The 22,289-nt window shown below is 41.0% G+C and overlaps 1 protein-coding gene across 1 annotated transcript in view; it reads left to right on the top strand.

Annotated features, from left to right (window-relative positions):
- Window positions 1-22,289, top strand: part of TMEM241 (transmembrane protein 241) — a 461,780-nt gene that overhangs the window by 409,282 nt on the left and 30,209 nt on the right. The window contains exon 14 of the mRNA XM_053715869.1: window positions 9,530-9,594. Coding sequence (XP_053571844.1) covers window positions 9,530-9,594 — 65 coding nt within the window. The remainder of the gene's footprint in view (window positions 1-9,529; window positions 9,595-22,289) is intronic.

Below are 22,289 nucleotides of genomic sequence, written 5' to 3'. Positions count from 1 at the left end.
TCTCGTTTGGTTTTTGGTCGAATGACTGGGTATGACGTAGAGGGGAGGAGCTATATAGCAGCTCTGCTTGGGTGATCCTCTTGCACTTCCTGTTAGGGAGGAGTTAATATCCCATAAGTAATGGATGACCCGTGGACTGACTACACTACAGGAGAAAGGAATTTATCAGGTAAGCATAAATTATGTTTCTAATATACTTCTATCACATTTTGTTTTGGTATTTTATAGGATCACTGGAGAGTGCACATGTCTAGCACTCTATGGCAGCAATACTTGCAACTATGTATTACATTGCTACAAACATTGTGCTAAATAAACAAGCACACTTCTGAAGTCATGTGAACCTACCTAGGTTTGTTCTTCAACAAGGTTAATTTTGAAAGTTTAATTTTGACTTTACCCTCCCTTAAAGTAACATATTTGCAGGTGCATATTGTCATTCTACATTATTGTACTATAATATGCACATTTAATTTTCATATCTAATTATTAAATTGTATTTGCTTTCTCTACCCTCTATCAGGAGATACCTAGAACCTCTTTTCTCTTACATAGTGTATCCAGTCCACGGATTCATCCTTACTTGTGGGATATTCTCATTCCCTACAGGAAGCGGCAAAGAGAGCACACAGCAGAGCTGTCCATATAGCTCCCCCTCAGGCTCCGCCCCCCCCCCAGTCATTCTCTTTGCCGCTCTAACAAGTAGCATCTCCACGGGAGGGTAAAGTGAATGTGGTGTTAGATTTATAGTTTTTATTTCTTCAATCAAAAGTTTGTTATTTTAAAATAGTGCCGGTTTGTACTATTTACTCTGTGGCAGAAAGTGATGAAGATTTCTGCTGAGAGGAAAATGATTTTAGCATGTTGTAACTAAAATCCACTGCTGTTCCAACACAGGACTGTTGAGCATCAGAAAACTTCAGTTGGGGGGAACAGTTTGCAGGCTTAACTGCTTTGAGGTATGTTTCAGTCATTTTTTTCTAGTCAAGACTTAGTAATGCTAGAAGACTGACAAGAATCCCCATGTGGGAAAGGTAAGCCATATTCTGAGACTTAGTATAGAAGGAATGCTTATTTGAAAGGGCTCAAACACTGGTGGACACTGTTAAGGGGCAATCGATTATTTTTTTACAAAAATCAGATATTTATACAAGTTTTTATTACATTTGAAACACTTTTTTGGGGTTTATTCCGCATGGCATCTATTTAGACACCTATTTTGGCTTGGGAAGGCCCCACATCCCCAGAGTGAAGAGGGAGGGGGCCTGAAATTTGCGCCTCAGTTGCGCAGTTGATTTTACAGACAGCTTCATGCAGCTCCATGTGAAGAGTCCAGCGATTACTTGAGGACTTCAGAGAGGCTTATTTTCGATTAAAACGAATCCTCAAGGAAGGTAGGGCCACAGCAGAGGCTGTGGCATGGTGCTATAGTTTTGCTAACCGGTTTACCAGCTTTAATTTGCTCCGGTTTGGGCAGTAAGGGGTTAATTGACTTGAAATTTACTGTGCAATCATTTCAAAGCATTAGGAAAATATGGTGAAAATTTCATAAAGATTGGATGATTTTTGGAGATTTAGTAAAAAAGTGTGCGTTTTTTATTATTTAAAGGCACAGTACCGTTTTTTCAAAAATTGTATTTTACTGTATTTGAGTGCTGTCTAAGTCTGTTTAACATGTCTGAGCCTACAGATAGACCTTGTTCTATGTGTTTAATAGCCATGGCGGTACCCCCTTTACATTTGTGTTTAAAGTGTGCTAAGGTATCTAAACATTTTAAAGACCATGCAGTGACACTTAAAAATGTAGCCCAAGATGATTCTTTAACGTAAGGTAACGAGGATAGTCCTCCTTCCTCTCCCCATGTGTTGACACCAGTTACGCCCGCTCAAGCGATGCCTAGTACCTCTAGCGCATTGGGCCCTATTACATTACAACAATTAGCAGCAGTCATGGATAATTCCCTTGCGGCATTTCTATCCAAACTGCCAGTTTTTCCTAAAAAGCGTGATAGCTCAGTTTTAAGAACAGAGGATGAGCAATCAGAAGTTTTGGATGATTTATCTGTTGTACCCTCACAACACTCCGAAGTGGCAGTGAGGGATGTACTGTCTGAGGGAGAAATTTCTGACACAGGAAAGGTTTCTCAGCGGGCAGAATCAGATTCCATAGCATTTAAATTTAAGCTGGAACACATCCGCGTACTGCTTAAGGAGGTTTTAGCTACGCTGGATGATTGTGACCCCATGGTGGTCCCAGAAAAATTGTGTAAAATGGAAAAGTTTCTAGAAGTCCCTGTGTACACTGATGCGTTTCCGATCCCGAAGAGGGTGGCGGATATTGTGACTAGGGAGTGGGAGAGACCAGGTGTACCTTTTGTTCCCCCCCCCTATCTTTAAGAAAATGTTCCCCATAACTGACCCCAGGCGGGACGCGTGGCAGATGGTCCCTAAGGTAGAGGGAGCAGTTTCCACACTAGCCAAGCGCACAACCATACCAATAGAAGACAGTTGTGCTTTCAAAGATCCTATGGATAAAAAATTAGATGGTTTGCTAAAGAAGATATTTGTTCAACAAGGTTTCCTTCTTCAACCGATTGCCTGCATTATTCCTGTAACTACTGCAGCGGCTTTTTGGTTTGAGGCGCTGGAGGAGTCGCTCCAGAGGGAGACTTCATATGACGAAGTCATGGATAGAATTCATGCTCTAAAGCTGGCTAATTCTTTTATCACAGATGCCGCTTTACAATTAGCTAAGTTAGCGGCAAAAAATTCTGGTTTTGCCATTATGGCGCGAAGAGCACTTTGGCTCAAATCGTGGTCGGCTGATGTGTCGTCCAAAACAAAACTATTAAATATTCCTTTCAAGGGAAAGACCCTATTCGGCCCAGATTTGAAAGAAATTATTTCGGATATCACTGGGGGAAAGGGCCATTCCCTTCCACAAGATAGACCGTTTAAGGCCAAAAACAAGGCTAATTTTCGCTCCTTTCACAACTTCAGGAGCGGACCTGCTTCAACCTCTGCAACCGCAAAGCAAGAGGGTAACGCTTCCCAGCCCAAAGCAACCTGGAAGCCTTTGCAGGGCTGGAACAAGGGTAAACAGGCCAAGAAGCCTGCGGCTGCTACCAAGACAGCATGAAGGGGTAGCCCCCGATCCGGGACCGGATCTGGTAGGGGGCAGACTTTCTCTCTTTGCTCAGGCTTGGGCAAGAGATGTTCCAGATCCCTGGGCATTAGAAATTGTTGCTCAGGGGTATCTTCTAGAATTCAAGGACTCTCCTCCAAGGGGAAGGTTCCACATTTCTCGTTTATCTTCAGACCAGACAAAGAAACAGGCGTTCTTACGCTTTGTAGAAGATCTTCTAAAGATGGGAGTGATACACCCAGTTCCAATTGCAGAACAAGGACTGGGATTTTACTCAAACCTGTTTGTAGTTCCCAAAAAGGAAGGAACTTTCACGCCAATCCTGGATCTAAAAATTCTAAAAAATTCCTCAGAGTTCCATCTTTCAAAATGGAAACCATTCGGACACTCTTACCGATGATCCAGGAAGGTCAATATATGACTACCGTGGATCTAAAGGATGCGTACCTACATATTCCTATCCACAAAGATCATCATCAGTTCCTAAGGTTCGCCTTTCTGGACACGCATTACCAGTTCGTGGCCCTTCCTTTCGGGTTGGCCACCACTCCCAGAATTTTCACAAAGGTGCTAGGGTCCCTTCTAGCGGTACTAAGCCCGCGGGGCATTGCAGTAGCACCTTACCTAGACGACATCTTAATACAGGCGTCGTCTTTTCACAGAGCCAAGGCTCATACGGACATTGTTCTGGCCTTTCTAAGGTCTCACGGGTGTAAGGTGAACGTAGAAAAGAGTTCTCTGTCCCCGCTCACAAGGGTTCCCTTCCTGGGAACACTAATAGACTCGGTAGAAATGAAAATATTTCTGACAGAGGTCAGGAAGTCAAAGCTTTTAACTACTTGCCGAGTTCTTCATTCCATTCCTCGGCCTTCTGTGGCTCAGTGCATGGAGGTAATCGGATTAATGGTTGCGGCAATGGACGTTGTCCCTTTTGCCCGAATTCATCTCAGACCACTACAACTGTGCATTCTCAAACAGTGGAATGGGGATTATGCAGATTTGTCTCCTCAAATACAAATGGACCAGAAAACCAGACACTCTATTCTCTGGCCGTTGTCTCAGGATCACCTGTCTCAGGGAATGTGCATTCTGCAGACAGGAGTGGATCATTGTCACGACTGATGCCAGTCTGTTAGGCTGGGGTGCAGTCTGGTACTCCCTGAAAGCTCAGGGCCTATGGTCTCGGGAAGAATCTCTTCTCCCGATAAACATTTTGGAACTGAGAGCGATATTCAATAAGCTCCAGGCATGGCCTCAACTAGCGGAGGCCAAATTCATCAGATTTCAGTCGGACAACATCACGACTGTAGTGTACATCAATCATCAGGGAGGAACAAAGAGTTCCCTAGCGATGAAGGAAGTAACCAAGATCATCAAATTGGCGGAGGATCACTCCTGCCACCTATCTGCAATTCACATCCCAGGAGTAGACAACTGGGAGGCGGATTTTCTGAGTCGTCAGACTTTTCACCCGGGGGAGTGGGAACTCCACCCGGAGGTTTTTGCTCAGCTGACCCTGCTATGGGGCATTCCAGAATTGGATCTGATGGCGTCCCGTCAGAACAACAAACTTCCCCTTTACTGATCCAGGTCCAGGGATCCCAAGGCGGCATTGATAGATGCTCTAATAGAGCATTGGTCCTTCAGTCTAGCTTATGTCTTTCCACCGTTTCCTCTTCTCCCTAGGCTAGTAGCCAGAATCAAACAGGAGAAGGATTCGGTAATTCTGATAGCGCCTGCGTGGCCACGCAGGACTTGGTATGCAGACCTAGTGGACATGTCATCGGTTCCACCATGGAAACTGCCATCGAGGCAGGATCTTCTAATACAGGGTCCATTCAAGCATCCAAATCTAGTTTCTCTGCAACTGACTGCTTGGAGATTGAACGCTTAATTCTAGCTAAGCGTGGGTTCTCTGAATCAGTTATAGATACTCTGATCCAGGCCAGAAAGCCTGTCACCAGGAAAATTTACCATAAGATATGGCGGAAATATCTTTGTTGGTGTGAATCCAAGGGTTACTCGTGGAGTAAGATTAGGATTCCAAGGATATTGTCTTTTCTCCAAGAAGGATTGGAGAAAGGATTGTCAGCTAGTTCCTTAAAGGGACAGATATCTGCTCTGTCTATCCTGTTACACAAGCGTCTGGCAGCAGTACCAGACGTTCAGGCTTTTGCACAGGCTCTAGTTAGAATCAAGCCTGTCTATAAACCTGTGGCTCCTCCATGGAGTCTAAATTTAGTTCTTTCAGTTCTTCAAGGGGTTTCGTTTGAACCTTTACATTCCATAGATATTAAGTTGTTATCTTGGAAAGTTTTGTTTTCGGTAGCCATTTCTTCTGCTCGAAGAGTTTCAGAATTGTCTGCTTTGCAGTGTAATTCACCATATCTGGTGTTCCATGCAGATAAGGTTGTTTTGCGTACCAAACCTGGTTTCCTTCCAAAAGTGGTTTCTAATAAGAATATTAACCAGGAAATCATTGTTCCTTCTCTGTGCCCTAATCCAGTTTCTAAGAAGGAACGACTGTTACACAATCTTGATGTGGTTTGTGCTTTAAAATTCTATTTAAATGCAACTAAAGATTTCAGACAAACATCATCCTTGTTTGTTGTCTATTCTGGTAAGAGGAGAGGTCAGAAAGTGACTGCTACCTCTCTTTCCTTCTGGCTGAAAAGCATCATCCGTTTGGCTTATGAGACTGCTGGACAGCAGCCTCCTGAACGAATTACAGCTCATTCCACCAGAGCTGTGGCTTCCACATGGGCTTTCAAGAATGAGGCTTCTGTTGAACAGATTTGTAAGGCAGCGACTTGGTCTTCACTACATATTTTTGCCAAATTTTACAAATTTGATACTTTTGCTTCTTTGGAGGCTATTTTTGGGAGAAAGGTTTTGCAAGCAGTGGTGCCTTCCGTTTAGGTTACCTGACTTGTTCCCTCCCTTCATCCGTGTCCTAAAGCTTTGGTATTGGTATCCCACAAGTAAGGATGAATCCGTGGACTGGATACACCATGTAAGAGAAAACAGAATTTATGCTTACCTTATAAATTACTTTCTCTTACGGTGTATCCAGTCCACGGCCCGCCCTGGCAATTAAGTCAGGTTCAAATTTATTTTTGTAAAACTACTGTCACCACTGCTCCCTATGGTTTCTTCTTTTTCTCCTAACCGTCGGTCGAATGACTGGGGGGGGCGGAGCCTGAGGGGGAGCTATATGGACAGCTCTGCTGTGTGCTCTTTTTGCCACTTCCTGTAGGGAATGAGAATATCCCACAAGTAAGGATGAATCCGTGGACTGGATACACCGTAAGAGAAAGTAATTTATCAGGTAAGCATAAATTCTATTTTTCAAACTTGTGGTTACTTGTGTAGTTTTCATTGGCAGACTATTTTTTATGTGTCTTCTATAAGATTACTGTATAATTTATACTAATCTTATACCAGACTCGATAATCTTTTGTGCTTTTACCATGGTCTTCTGTATGTACTTTTAGGTTTTCCACCTAAATCAATAATTTATTCCATCTAATATGTGCATTTCGTTAAAAAAAAAGAGATATGGTTGACTATGTAAGAGCTTCTTTCTAGATAAGTAACCCAATAACATTTTCTGTTTTGTTATCAAATTCATGATTAAAGTATGTTTTATCTGTTAAAATTGTTTTATTTATTTTTTATTGAGGCTTGTACACATAGAAGTAAAGTAAACTTACAAATCCGTACAGTAGTAAAATAAATAAATTTCAAACATACATTAAATATATAAATAACTCAGAAATATCAGGCACAAACCTGGGATTTACCTCCTCTTGCTGCTGAACAAAGCATCATGTTGGCTATTATTTAACATAGATACCTAAATTACTAGGAGGTCTTTACATAAATATACGTTGAGCCCTTTATGGGCTTTAAAACACAACCTTGGCTTACACTAATATGAGAGTACAACAAGACATGAAAACATAATAACCATGATAAGCATAAAAAAATATGTGGAAGACGCATAACTGTCAATATAATAAAAAGTAAATCAGTATGTTATTACCTACTTTATTATTGAAAAAAGATGCCAGTTCTGTGCTGGCCAAAGCTACGCTCCTTACTTATTCCACAAAAGCCAGATATCCCATATGTTCCAATAGATCTCAAGCCTATCCTGCGACTGGTAAATCCTTTCTCCATTTGGACATTGACATCAATGAGGCCAAGCACTTTCGCTACTGCTGTGGTATCTACCCTCTTCCAAAACTTGGCTATGGAAAGTTTAGTATCTGCGACAATGTGTGTTGCTAAAATCGCATTGGGGTTAGGTATCCTGCCATCCATAATGTTAAAGGGACACTAAATACAACAGATTTGCATAACAAACAAATATATGATAAAAAGACAATGCAATAGTACTTACTCTGAACTTTAAATAAGTAGATTTTTTTTTCTGACAAATTTCAAAGTTATGTCTATTTCCACTCCCCCTGTATCATGTGACAGTCATCATCCAATCACAAATGCATATACGTATATTTTGTGAATTCTTGCACATGCTCAGAAGGAGCTGGTGACTCAAAAAGTGTAAATACAAAAAGACTGTGCACATTTTGTTAATGTTAGTAAATTTGAAAGTTGTTTAAATTTGCTGCTCTATCTGAATCATGAAAGCTTAATTTTGACTTGAGTGCCTCTTTAAAGAGACTATTATCTGGAGACTTTGATATTTGTAGATTGTTGGGTATAAATATTATTACAAACATAGTATTAGCCATTTTAGGGCAGCTCCACCATATATGTATATTTGAACCAATCTCTCCACATCCTCTCCAACATAAGGGAGGATAAGTAGGAAACACATTAAACAGAGTGGCATGAAATGCCATTTTGATAAAATTTAAAAATCTAGTTCTATTCCATTTGCACAATGAAGGGCCCTTTTGGTAAGAGTTACATCACTCACAAACCCCAAGTCTCTCTCCCATATTCCGAGCTGCCATGGTCTCCCCATACACTCATCTTCCCACCAAATTCTGTAACGAATAGATGAATAGTCAGAGGTTTAATTAATCTGCGTCCAGCATTTCTACTAGTTAGAAAATTTCCCTCATTTGTGTTTTAGGAAACCCCCAACTCAACAGAAAATCATAAGGGAGCAAGTATTTAAAATAAGTCTAAGGAGGATGTTGGGGCAATTCTTTAGGTAGACTTCCTGGTGAGAGCAACCTCCTCCCATTTTTATAAAGGTCTTGGGTTCTGAGTAATCCCCAGGATACCCACTCCTCATCATGGGAAATTATTGATTTTTCAATGTTTATATTGGAGAGCTGGCGACAGCAGATGTTAGGGATATCACATTATGGCACTGGTGGGTCAGTGACTCGAGCATCTAGATTTTCTATACCAAAGACATATATCTTCTGTCTGAAGATCTTTAGGATAAATACTGGAAAAAAGAAGAGGAAGTTGCACACCCTCAATTAAATAAAACTACAAAAACAACCGTGAATAAAAAGAAATTCAACTTTAAAATAAATGAATAAAACATATATCAAATTAACATGTTTCTCAAATTACATACCTTGCTTTTCAATGGCCATAGAAACTGTTGCACAGAAAGAATTGTTTAAACAATTCAAAGTGTTTACATTTATTATAATTGGTCAGAGCACAATTGTGCACATCTAAATAATACTTGAATCCATTAATGGATGTATTCAGACACTTAATAGCAGCACAACAGCACAAGTCTTTCAATATACTTCTGTTTACTAAAATGGTTCCTACTGGGGTTATAGCTATCAATGTACACAAGATCACTGCAGATACTGTATCGGCATTTTCTATATGTTCATCAAGTAGGACAGGCAGCAGAGATCATGGTCCCATGTGTCAACGACAGTCTCCACTTTATGTGGAGAACCTTCATATAAGAAGTTTGGCACTCATGGCATATTTTATATAACACTATAGTGATTTTCCTATAGCTGAAACAAGCTTTGACACATTCTTCAGCAGACTTTTACAGAGAGTGTCTAGTTTATATTTGTTTTGTTGCTTAATCTGCTTGTTCAATTTCAGAACTAAAGGAATTTGAGTTTAAAGTGTGAACATTCCTTTTCTGCTGTCTATATTACTATACTATACTTGTATCCTTGTATATTATCTATAGTGTCAATTATTGCACCCCAACTAAAGTGATAAATGTGCTTCTATTGGGTTTTTAAATGCAAGACTGAGGCAGGATGACCATGCTATGCCTGTACAGTTATGAGTGGGGACATTTATGTTCCTACCTAGAGTTAGCACATGTAGTAGGTCTTTGTACGTATAAGAAAAAAATAATTGACTGTAGTAAGATAGGAAATTAATTTTCTATTTTTTGTATTTATTTTGCAGATTTTAACAGCTGTATTATCTCTGATGTTCTTCGATATTATAATGACGGTACCTCTTGTTATATGGTAAGATTCAGATTCTAACTAATTATTTTATTTTAATAAGTTTTGGGGCAAGATGTTTTCATGTAGATGGACTGAGGCTCCATGATCAGTAAATCACATACACCTAGATTACAAGTTTTGCGCTGAGGGTGTGAAACGAACGCAACAAAAGTTGCGTTATTTCACCCTCCATAGTGCTGCCATTACAAGCTTTTAAAAAGCCGCCTTGTGCGTGTGATATGGTTACAATGAGCTTCATACCGCACAAAATCCAAGGGCTGCTTTGACGTGCTCGTGAACGTTTCCCCCATAGACATCAATTGGGAGAGCGTGTTAGAAAAAACTAACACCTGAAGCGCGGAATGGCGATCCCCGTAACGCAACCCCATTGATGTCTATGGGGAAAAAAAAAGTTACGTTTAAACCTAACACCCTAACATAAACCCTGCGTCTAAACACCCCTAATCTGCTGCCCCCGACATCGCCAACACCTACATAAACTTATTAACCCCTAATCTGCTGCCACCTAAATAAACTAATTAACCCCTATTCCGCCCCTCCCCCACATCGCTGCTACTATAATAAAGTTATTAACCCCTATTCCCCCGCTCCCCAACATCACCCACACTATAATAAAGTTATTAACCCCTATTCCCCCGCTCCCCAACATCACCCACACTATAATAAAGTTATTAACCCCTATTCCCCCGCTCCCCAACATCACCCACACTATAATAGTTATTAACCCCTATTCCCCCGCACCCCAACATCACCCACACTATAATAAAGATATTAACCCCTATTCCGCCTCTCCCCAACATCACCCACACTATAATAGTTATTAACCCCTATTCCCCCGCACCCCAACATCACCCACACTATAATAAAGATATTAACCCCTATTCCGCCTCTCCCCGACATTGCCGCCACTAAATAAAGTTATTAACCCCTAAACCTCTGGCCTCCCACATCACTGCCACTAAATAAACCTATTATCCCCTAAACCGCCAGCCCCCCACATCGCAAACATTTTTTTTTTTTTTTTTAAATTTCACTTTTATTAAGGCTTAATACATTAAGTAATACAGAAACAAGGCAAGACAAACAAAAAAGATAAAAGAAAAACATTAAATCATGGACATGGCAATAACATTCTTATTACAGATCACTTCTATCTGTTACATCATAAAAGAAATAACTTAACGTACCACATTACATAAGTACTAACTCATATTGCCATGTTGCATTAATTGTATTTACTAAATGAATCAAAATCATGGCAGCAGCAATCTTGATACTGAAAAAAAATGACTTTACATAACATATTATGTAAGTAATAAGCCATGTTGCATTGATTATGTTTGTTAACACACATGACTTATATTAAGCCTCCTTTTTTTTTTTTTTCCCTCCCTGATTGTCCTCCCCCTCCTCTTCACCCCTTGCCCAAAAAAAAAAAAAAAAAAAGGAGGGAAGAAAATAACTTGGATCGTATATTTAGTCCATGCCCTTCCGACTCCGACCCTCACCCCCATCTCCTACCACAGATTAAGCAAGACCAATTCTGAGTTCCTAAATGGAAAAATTATCATTTCTATTTCATTGGTTGGATAGCCTTTAATAAAGGCTGACCATTTCAAAAATAATTTTTTTATGTCTCCTTCATTATCAATGTTGGTATCCCTTTGCTTGATCATGCATTGTTTCTTCAAACTATTTTTTACCTCGAGAATTGAGGGAGTCCTTGAGCTCTTCCAATGTTTAATAATCAAATATCTAGCAGCTAAAATTGTGAGAATGATTAATTTCTCCAACATAGGTGTGTCCGGTCCACGGCGTCATCCTTACTTGTGGGATATTCTCTTCCCCAACAGGAAATGGCAAAGAGCCCAGCAAAGCTGGTCACATGATCCCTCCTAGGCTCCGCCTTCCCCAGTCATTCTCTTTGCCGTTGTACAGGCAACATCTCCACGGAGATGGCTTAGAGTTTTTTGGTGTTTAACTGTAGTTTTTATTCTTCAATCAAGAGTTTGTTATTTTAAAATAGTGCTGGTATGTACTATTTACTCTGAAACAGAAAAGTGATGAAGATTTCTGTTTGTAAGAGGAAAATGATTTTAGCAACCGTTACTAAAATCGATGGCTGTTTCCACACAGGACTGTTGAGAGGAATTAACTTCAGTTGGGGGAAACAGTGAGCAGACTTTTGCTGCTTGAGGTATGACACATTTCTAACAAGACGATGTAATGCTGGAAGCTGTCATTTTCCCTATGGGATCCGGTAAGCCATTTTTATTACATAAGAATAAAGGGCTTCACAAGGGCTTTTAAGACTGGTAGACATTTTCTGGGCTAAAACGATTGATATATAAGCATTTTTAATACTTCATAGCTTTGAGGAATTATTTTTTTCTTGGGAATTATGTAAAATAACCGGCAGGCACTGTATTGGACACCTTATTCTCTAGGGGCTTTCCCTAATCATAGGCAGAGCCTCATTTTCGCGCCTCTATTGCGCACTTGTTTTTGGGAAGCATGACATGCAGATGCATGTGTGAGGAGCTCTGATACATAGAAAAGGCTTTCTGAAGGCGTCATTTGGTATCGTATTCCCCTTTGGGCTTGGTTGGGTCTCAGCAAAGCAGATACCAGGGACTGTATAGGGGTTAAATATAAAAACGGCTCCGGTTCCGTTATTTTAAGAGTTAAAGCTTTCAAATTTGGTGTGCAATACTTTTAAGGCTTTAAGACACTGTGGTGAAATTTTGGTGAATTTTGAACAATTCCTTCATACTTTTTCACATTTGCAGTAATAAAGTGTGTTCAGTTTAAAATTTAAAGTGACAGTAACGGTTTTATTTTAAAACGGTTTTTGTACTTTGTTATAAAGTTTATGCCTGTTTAACATGTCTGAACTACCAGATAGACTGTGTTCTGTATGTGGGGAAGTCAAGGTTCCTTCTCATTTAAATAGATGTGATTTATGTGACACAAAATTTAGAGAAAATGATGCCCAAGATGATTCCTCAAGTGAGGGGAGTAAGCATGGTACTGCATCATCCCCTCCTTCGTCTACGCCAGTCTTGCCCACACAGGAGGCCCCTAGTACATCTAGTGCGCCAATACTCCTTACTATGCAACAATTAACGGCTGTAATGGATAATTCTATCAAAAACATTTTAGCCAAAATGCCCACTTATCAGCGAAAGCGCGACTGCTCTGTTTTAGAAAATACGGAAGAGCATGAGGACGCTGATGATATTGGTTCTGAAGTGCCCCTACACCAGTCTGAGGGGGCCAGGGAGGTTTTGTCTGAGGGAGAAATTTCAGATTCAGGGAAAATTTCTCAACAAGCTGAACCTGATGTGATTACATTCAAATTTAAATTGGAACATCTCCGCGCTCTGCTTAAGGAGGTGTTATCTACTCTGGATGATTGTGAGAATTTGGTCATTCCAGAGAAATTATGTAAGATGGACAAGTTCCTAGAGGTCCCGGGGCCCCCCGAAGCTTTTCCTATACCCAAGCGGGTGGCGGATATTGTAAACAAAGAATGGGAAAGGCCCGGCATACCTTTCGTCCCTCCCCCTATATTCAAGAAATTGTTTCCTATGGTCGACCCCAGAAAGGACTTATGGCAGACAGTCCCCAAGGTCGAGGGGGCGGTTTCTACTCTAAACAAACGCACCACTATACCCATAGAAGATAGTTGTGCTTTCAAAGATCCTATGGATAAAAAATTAGAGGGTTTGCTTAAAAAGATGTTTGTTCAGCAAGGTTACCTTCTACAACCAATTTCATGCATTGTTCCTGTCACTACAGCAGCGTGTTTCTGGTTCGATGAACTAGAAAAGGCGCTCAATAAAGATTCTTCTTATGAGGAGATTTTGGACAGAATTCATGCTCTCAAATTGGCTAACTCTTTCACCTTAGACGCCACTTTGCAATTGGCTAGATTAGCGGCGAAAATTTCTGGGTTTGCTATTGTGGCGCGCAGAGCGCTTTGGCTAAAATCTTGGTCAGCGGATGCGTCATCCAAGAATAAATTGCTTAACATTCCTTTCAAGGGGAAAACGCTGTTTGGCCCTAACTTGAAAGAGATTATTTCTGATATCACTGGGGGTAAGGGCCACGCCCTTCCTCAGGATAGGTCTTTCAAGGCTAAAAATAAAACAAATTTTCGTCCCTTTCGCAGAAACGGACCAGCCACAAGTGCTACATCCTCTAAGCAAGAGGGTAATACTTCTCAAGCCAAGCCAGCCTGGAGGCCAATGCAAGGCTGGAACAAAGGTAAGCAGGCCAAGAAACCTGCCACTGCTACCAAGACAGCATGAGATGTTGGCCCCCGATCCGGGACCGGATCTGGTGGGGGGCAGACTCTCTCTCTTCGCTCAGGATTGGGCAAGAGATGTTCTGGATCCTTGGGCGCTGGAAATAGTCTCCCAAGGTTATCTTCTGGAATTCAAGGGGCTTCCCCCAAGGGGGAGGTTCCACAGGTCTCAATTGTCTTCAGACCACATAAAAAAACAGGCATTCTTACATTGTGTAGAAGACCTGTTAAAAATGGGAGTGATTCATCCTGTTCCATTAGGAGAACAAGGGATGGGGTTCTACTCCAATCTGTTCATAGTTCCCAAAAAAGAGGGAACATTCAGACCAATCTTAGATCTCAAGATCCTAAACAAGTTTCTCAAGGTTCCATCGTTCAAAATGGAAACCATTCGAACAATTCTTCCTTCCATCCAGGAAGGTCAATTCATGACCACGGTGGATTTAAAGGATGCGTATCTACTTATTCCTATCCACAAGGAACATCATCGGTTCCTAAGGTTCGGCTTTCTGGACAAGCATTACCAGTTTGTGGCACTTCCGTTCGGATTAGCCACTGCTCCAAGAATTTTCACAAAGGTACTGGGGTCCCTTCTAGCGGTGCTAAGACCAAGGGGCATTGCAGTAGTTCCTTACTTGGACGACATTCTGATTCAAGCGTCGTCCCTTCCACAAGCAAAGGCTCACACGGACATCGTCCTGGCCTTTCTCAGATCTCACGGGTGGAAAGTGAACGTAGAAAAAAGTTCTCTATCTCCGTCAACAAAAGTTCCCTTCTTGGGAACAATAATAGACTCCTTAGAAATGAGGATTTTTCTGACAGAGGCCAGAAAATCAAAACTTCTAAACTCTTGTCAAGTACTTCATTCTGTTCCTCTTCCTTCCATAGCGCAGTGCATGGAAGTAATAGGTTTGATGGTCGCGGCAATGGACATAGTTCCTTTTGCGCGAATTCATCTGAGACCATTACAACTGTGCATGCTCAGTCAGTGGAATGGGGATTATACAGACTTGTCTCCGACGATACAAGTAGATCAGAGGACCAGAGATTCACTCCGTTGGTGGCTGTCCCTGGACAACCTGTCACAGGGGATGAGCTTCCGCAGACCAGAGTGGGTCATTGTCACGACCGACGCCAGTCTGGTGGGCTGGGGCGCGGTCTGGGGACTCCTGAAAGCTCAGGGTCTTTGGTCTCGGGTAGAATCTCTTCTCCCGATAAATATTCTGGAACTAAGAGCGATATTCAATGCTCTCAAGGCTTGGCCTCAGCTAGCAAAGGCCAAATTCATACGGTTTCAATCGGACAACATGACGACTGTTGCGTACATCAACCATCAGGGGGGAACAAAGAGTTCCCTGGCGATGGAAGAAGTGACCAAAATCATTCAATGGGCGGAGTCTCACTCCTGCCACTTGTCTGCAATCCACATTCCAGGAGTGGAAAATTGGGAAGCGGATTTTCTGAGTCGTCAGTCATTTCATCCGGGGGAGTGGGAACTCCATCCGGAAATCTTTGCCCAAATTACTCAGTTGTGGGGCATTCCAGACATGGATCTGATGGCCTCTCGTCAGAACTTCAAGGTTCCTTGCTACGGGTCCAGATCCAGGGATCCCAAGGCGACTCTAGTAGATGCACTAGTAGCACCTTGGACCTTCAAACTAGCGTATGTATTCCCACCGTTTCCTCTCATCCCCAGGCTGGTAGCCAGGATCTATCAGGAGAGGGCATCGGTGATCTTGATAGCTCCTGCGTGGCCACGCAGGACTTGGTATGCAGACCTGGTGAATATGTCATCGGCTCCACCATGGAAGCTACCTTTGAGACGGGACCTTCTTGTTCAAGGTCCGTTCGAACATCCGAATCTGGTCTCACTCCAACTGACTGCTTGGAGATTGAACGCTTGATTTTATCAAAGCGAGGGTTCTCAGATTCTGTCATTGATACTCTTGTTCAGGCCAGAAAGCCTGTAACTAGAAAAATCTACCATAAAATATGGAAAAGATATATCTGTTGGTGTGAATCTAAAGGATTCCCTTGGGACAAGATTAAAATTCCTAAGATTCTATCCTTTCTTCAAGTAGGTTTGGAGAAAGGATTATCTGCAAGTTCTTTGAAGGGACAGATTTCTGCCTTGTCTGTGTTACTTCACAAAAAGCTGGCGGCTGTGCCAGATGTTCAAGCTTTTGTTCAGGCTCTGGTTAGAATCAAGCCTGTTTACAAACCTTTGACTCCTCCTTGGAGTCTCAATTTAGTTCCGTTGATATTAAGTTATTATCTTGGAAAGTTTTGTTTTTGGTTGCAATTTCTTCTGCTAGAAGAGTTTCAGAGTTATCTGCTCTGCAGTGTTCTCCTCCTTATCTGATGTTCCATGCAGATAAGGTGGTTTTGCGTACTAAACCTGGTTTTCTTCCGAAAGTTGTTTCTAACAAAAACATTAACCAGGAGATAGTCGTACCTTCTTTGTGTCCGAATCCAGTTTCAAAGAAGGAACGTTTGTTGCACAATTTGGATGTAGTTCGTGCTCTAAAATTCTATTTAGATGCTACAAAGGATTTTAGACAAACATCTTCCTTGTTTGTTGTTTATTCTGGTAAAAGGAGAGGTCAAAAAGCAACTTCTACCTCTCTCTCTTTTTGGCTTAAAAGCATCATCAGATTGGCTTACGAGACTGCCGGACGGCAGCCTCCTGAAAGAGTCACAGCTCATTCCACTAGGGCCGTGGCTTCCACATGGGCCTTCAAGAACGAGGCTTCTGTTGATCAGATATGTAAGGCAGCGACTTGGTCTTCACTGCACACTTTTACTAAATTTTACAAATTTGATACTTTTGCTTCTTCTGAGGCTATTTTTGGGAGAAAGGTTTTGCAAGCCGTGGTGCCTTCCATCTAGGTGACCTGATTTGCTCCCTCCCTTCATCCGTGTCCTAAAGCTTTGGTATTGGTTCCCACAAGTAAGGATGACGCCGTGGACCGGACACACCTATGTTGGAGAAAACAGAATTTATGTTTACCTGATAAATTACTTTCTCCAACGGTGTGTCCGGTCCACGGCCCGCCCTGGTTTTTTAATCAGGTCTGATAATTTATTTTCTTTAACTACAGTCACCACGGTATCATATGATTTCTCCTATGCAAATATTCCTCCTTTACGTCGGTCGAATGACTGGGGAAGGCGGAGCCTAGGAGGGATCATGTGACCAGCTTTGCTGGGCTCTTTGCCATTTCCTGTTGGGGAAGAGAATATCCCACAAGTAAGGATGACGCCGTGGACCGGACACACCGTTGGAGAAAGTAATTTATCAGTTAAACATAAATTCTGTTTTTTCCTGAGGTTGTTGCCGTACTTCCAATTGGACACAAAAATTAATCTGTGTCAGGGTAAATACCAGAGGAGCAGCCACCAGATTTTTGTTAAGCCAAAATTCGACTTTGTGCCAAAATTGGCGTATATTTGGACAGTTCCATAGCATATGGACCAGATCTGCTGCAACAAGGGAGCATTTTGGGCAAGCCCTGAATTCTGAATTATGTATTTTGTAACCTAGGGCTGGGGTAAAGTATGTTCTATGTAATATTTTAAGGTGTGCTTCCCTCCATGTGGCAGAGAGAGTGGCCCGAGAAACTCGGTCTATTGACCTCTGTACACTATTTGATTCTACCAATTCTGAGGGATTTAACCTGGACCATGTCGTTGCTATATGTTCCAATACAGAAATTCCTTTATTGGCGTTAAGAAGTATATAGCAAGGGGTTATAGACATGTGTCCGGCTTTTATCAAAGTCAGCCAATTCTCCAATTTTCCTAGATTCCATGACCAATCCGTGTTCCTGGTAATCTTTAATCCATAATGTCTAAGTTGCAAATATGCAAAAAATTCTTTGTGTGATAGTTTGAATTCATTTTTCAATTGTTCAAATGTTTTTACAACATTTGAACCATTTTCAAAGATTTGCTTAACTTTTACCAGTCCTTGTTGGGACCATCTATCAAATATGGCCATTTCCACGCCAGGCTGGAATCTTGGATTTCCTTTTATTGGTAAGTATTGGGACACGCTGCAGTCCAATCTTAGGGTATTCCCTATTTTCCACCAGGCTTTAATCGGGTTCAAAATACTCTTGAAGTTTTTGATTTCAGGGGGTAACAGTTTAGGTGCACAATGCACCAGACCAGTAAGAAGGTATGGGTGACAGATATTTGCTTCTAGCAAGATATTTGTAACATAGTCTTTGAGAAGAATCCAACCTGTCACTGTTCTTGCAAGAAAAGCCATATTGTATTGCCTAATATCTGGCAAGGCTAGACCCCCATATTCCTTTGCCGAGGTTAATTTTATTAGAGAGATTCTTGCCTTTTTCCCCTGCCAAAGGAATTCCCCGACTGCCCTATTAAGCAACCTGATGTCTTTTCCATATAATATTAGTGGGGTGTTTTGTAATATGTACAAGAGTTTCGGGAGAAGAATCATTTTATATAGGGCTATTCTCCCAGATAATGAAATAGGTAAACTTTGCCAAGATTTCAGCCTCTCACGAATCATTGTTAATATGGGTGTTATATTAACTTTGTATAACTCGGTGAAATTTACCGGTATGGTAATACCCAAATATTTAAATGATTCTGAGACCTCTTTAAATGGGCTATCTTTGATTGAATACCTGTTTTTATTTAACCAAAATAATTCTGATTTGGAAGTGTTTACCATATACCCAGAGAAGGAGCCAAATTGTTGAATGATACTAAGCAATTTAGGTATATTAGACTTCGTATTTGAAATGTAAAGAAGGATATCATCTGCGTATAACGCAGCCTTCATTGTATGTTCACCCAAATTAATGCCCTCAATATTCTGTCGGATCTTTATAGCAAGAGACTCTATTGCAATATCAAAGAGGAGGGGGGACAGGGGACACCCCTGCCGTGTTCCCCTTTCAATAGCGATATCTGAAGATAATGAATTGTTAACTATTAGTCTGGTGGATGGGCATGTATATAAGTTGTGTATAAAGTTAGCAAAGTTATCCCTGAATCCAAATTTGGCTAGTGAGGTAAACAGATGGCTGAAATAAACAGAGTCAAATGCCTTGGCCGCATCGATAGCGACTATTGCAAGATCCTTTTTGCCCTCTGCCCCTCTCTCTCTGGTTTGGAAGAATTCTGTTAACAGAAGAACCTCCCTAATTTTGGAGGCTGAGTTCGGCCATGGATGAACCCTGCTTGATCCTTGTGGATGATATGTGAAAGGCCGCCTTGAAGCCTACGTGCCAAAATTGAGGCAAGGATCTTATAGTCCGAGTTCAAGAGGGCTATCGGTGATAAGATTCCTTATGACTAGGATCCTTACTTCCCTTCGCGAGCAGAGTTGTAAAGGAGGCTGAAAAATCAGTTGGTATGGTATTGCCCTCGATAAAAAATTCATTGAATGTTTTACATAGATAGGGAGCTATATCTGAGGTCAGAATCTTATACACCTCATTAGGAAGACCATCTGGGCCTGCTGCTTTGTTCATTGGTGATTCGAAAATTGATTTACTAACCTCCTCATTGGAGATTGGACTATTAAGAATAGAGTTCATTTCTGCTGTGATTGAAGGACAGTTTACCTGACCCCAGAATTGCTCAGACTGAATTTTATCTGCGGTTTTTGCAGAGTACAGGTCTCTGTAATATTCTGTAAAAACCTCTAAGATATCTTCTGTGTTTACCAATAGATTCCCTTTATGAAGAATTTTTTCAATCAAAGGAGGCTTATTGTCACCTTTGGCTAACTTAGCTAGTAATTTGCCCGATTTATTGCCAAACCGGTAAAGCTTGGCTTGAAACCTCAGTTCTTTCTGTGTTTCCACTAATAATTCCATAGAATCTCTTTCACTCTTGGCTTTTATATATTTAGCCCAGTAGAAGGGTGTATTTTGCAGCAGGTAACGATTGTAAGCATTAGTCACAAACCTATTTCTCTCTCTTTTTCAATTTTTTTTATATCATAGCGGCGTAAGCCGTTATTTCACCTCTGAGGACTGCTTTAGCAGCTCCCCAGAATATTTCCGGGCGGTCAGCAAATTCGGAATTAAAATGAAGGTATTCCCTAAATTTCTTGATCAAATGACTCTTAAATTTAGAGTCATTCACCAAGTAATATGGGAATCTAAATCTTGTAGAGGAGTTTATAAACCGATTTAGCTGTAGTTCTAAAAAAATAGGAGAGTGATCTGATAAGGTAACAGGAGTTATTCCTGCAATAGTATTCATTGTACATAATCTGTCATCAATTAAAAACAAGTCTATTCGAGATAGAGTTTTATGGGCCTTAGAAAGGCAGGTGTATTCTCTGACATCAGGATTTTGAATCCTCCAGATGTCTTTAACAGCTAAATTCTGGGTTAAAGTTTTGAATATTTTTGCTTCAAGATTGTCTCTTTTTTGTTTCACTTGTTTATTAGTCTGTCGGAGCCTATCTAGAGGGGATTGCGGCGCCATGTTGAAATCGCCACCCAATACCACATAACCTTCTGAATAAGTTAATATTTTGGATTGCAGCGTGTCCCAAAACTCATAATCCAGCATGTTAGGTGCATAGATATTACATAAAGTAAACAGTTGATCTTGAATTTTGATTTTCATCATCACAAACCTCCCCTCAGGGTCCTTTTCAGAGTGGATTAACTCATGTTCCAATCTTTTTCCAATCAAGATGGCTACCCCTCTTTTTCTTCCAAAACTGGGAGAGGCAACAACCTCTTTAACCCAAGAGCCTTTAATTTTTTTGATTTCAACTATGTCTAGATGTGTTTCTTGCAGGAATGCAAGGTCTGCCTGCATTTTTCTCAGGTGGGAGACAATTGTTTCCTTTTAATGGGGGTCGAGATACCACCTATGTTCCATGATATAAGTTTAACTTTATCTTGTCTTTTAGTCATCTGTTAACATAGATAGGGTAATTGTGGCAGAAGACAGGAATGAGGGTGAGGGGAGGAGGAGAACAACAAGGAAAAAAAAAAAAAGGGGGGGGGGAGAGAAAGGAGCCCCCCGCCCCTTCCCCCCAAAAAGGGGAGGGGGAGGGAGGGGGCAAAAAGAAAAAAAAGTTCTAAATATTTATTTAGAATTCTACAATATCTCAATTCAATATTCAGCAGGGAAATTTCCCCTTTTAAGTTCTTGATTCGGTAATGGTCCTCTTCAGAGGACTGTTTTAATTTGAAAAAAACCCATGTCAATTCTGTTGAAGGGCTATTAACCTAGTTATTGTCTGTTTACTGTTATCTATCTACTTACTATTTAAGTTGTAGGTTCTATTTCAGAAAAAAAAAATTCAGCTTCACGAGCATTTTCGAATAGATATACCTTCTCCCTGACCATTATTCTGAGTTTGTGTGGATATAATAGTGTCGCTTTGTATCCTCTTTGTATCATTTTTGTGCATACAGGGAGTGCAGAATTATTAGGCAAGTTGTATTTTTGAGGATTAATTTTATTATTGAACAACAACCATGTTCTCAATGAACCCAAAAAACTCATTAATATCAAAGCTGAATATTTTTGGAAGTAGTTTTTAGTTTGTATTTAGTTATAGCTATTTTAGGGGGATATCTGTGTGTGCATGTGACTATTACTGTGCATAATTATTAGGCAACTTAACAAAAAACAAATATATACCCATTTCAATTATTTATTTTTACCAGTGAAACCAATATAACATCTCAACATTCACAAATATACATTTCTGACATTCAAAAACAAAACAAAAACAAATCAGTGACCAATATAGCCACCTTTCTTTGCAAGGACACTCAAAAGCCTGCCATCCATGGATTCTGTCAGTGTTTTGATCTGTTCACCATCAACATTGCGTGCAGCAGCAACCACAGTCTCCCAGACACTGTTCAGAGAGGTGTACTGTTTTCCCTCCTTGTAAATCTCACATTTGATGATGGACCACAGGTTCTCAATGGGGTTCAGATCAGGTGAACAAGGAGGCCATGCCATTAGATTTTCTTCTTTTATACCCTTTCTTGCCAGCCACGCTGTGGAGTACTTGGACGCATGTGATGGAGCATTGTCCTGCATGAAAATCATGTTTTTCTTGAAGGATGCAGACTTCTTCCTGTACCACTGCTTGAAGAAGGTGTCTTCCAGAAACTGGCAGTAGGACTGGGAGTTGAGCTTGACTCCATCCTCAACCCGAAAAGGCCCCACAAGCTCATCTTTGATGATACCAGCCCAAACCAGTACTCCACCTCCACCTTGCTGGCGTCTGAGTCGGACTGGAGCTCTCTGCCCTTTACCAATCCAGCCACGGGCCCATCCATCTGGCCCATCAAGACTCACTCTCATTTCATCAGTCCATAAAACCTTAGAAAAATCAGTCTTGAGATATTTCTTGGCCCAG

This window comes from Bombina bombina, chromosome 5 (genome assembly GCF_027579735.1).
Source record: "Bombina bombina isolate aBomBom1 chromosome 5, aBomBom1.pri, whole genome shotgun sequence".
NCBI lineage: Eukaryota > Metazoa > Chordata > Amphibia > Anura > Bombinatoridae > Bombina > Bombina bombina.
The sequence above is the reverse complement of the archived record's forward strand: the minus strand, read 5'-3'. Positions and strand labels throughout refer to the sequence as shown.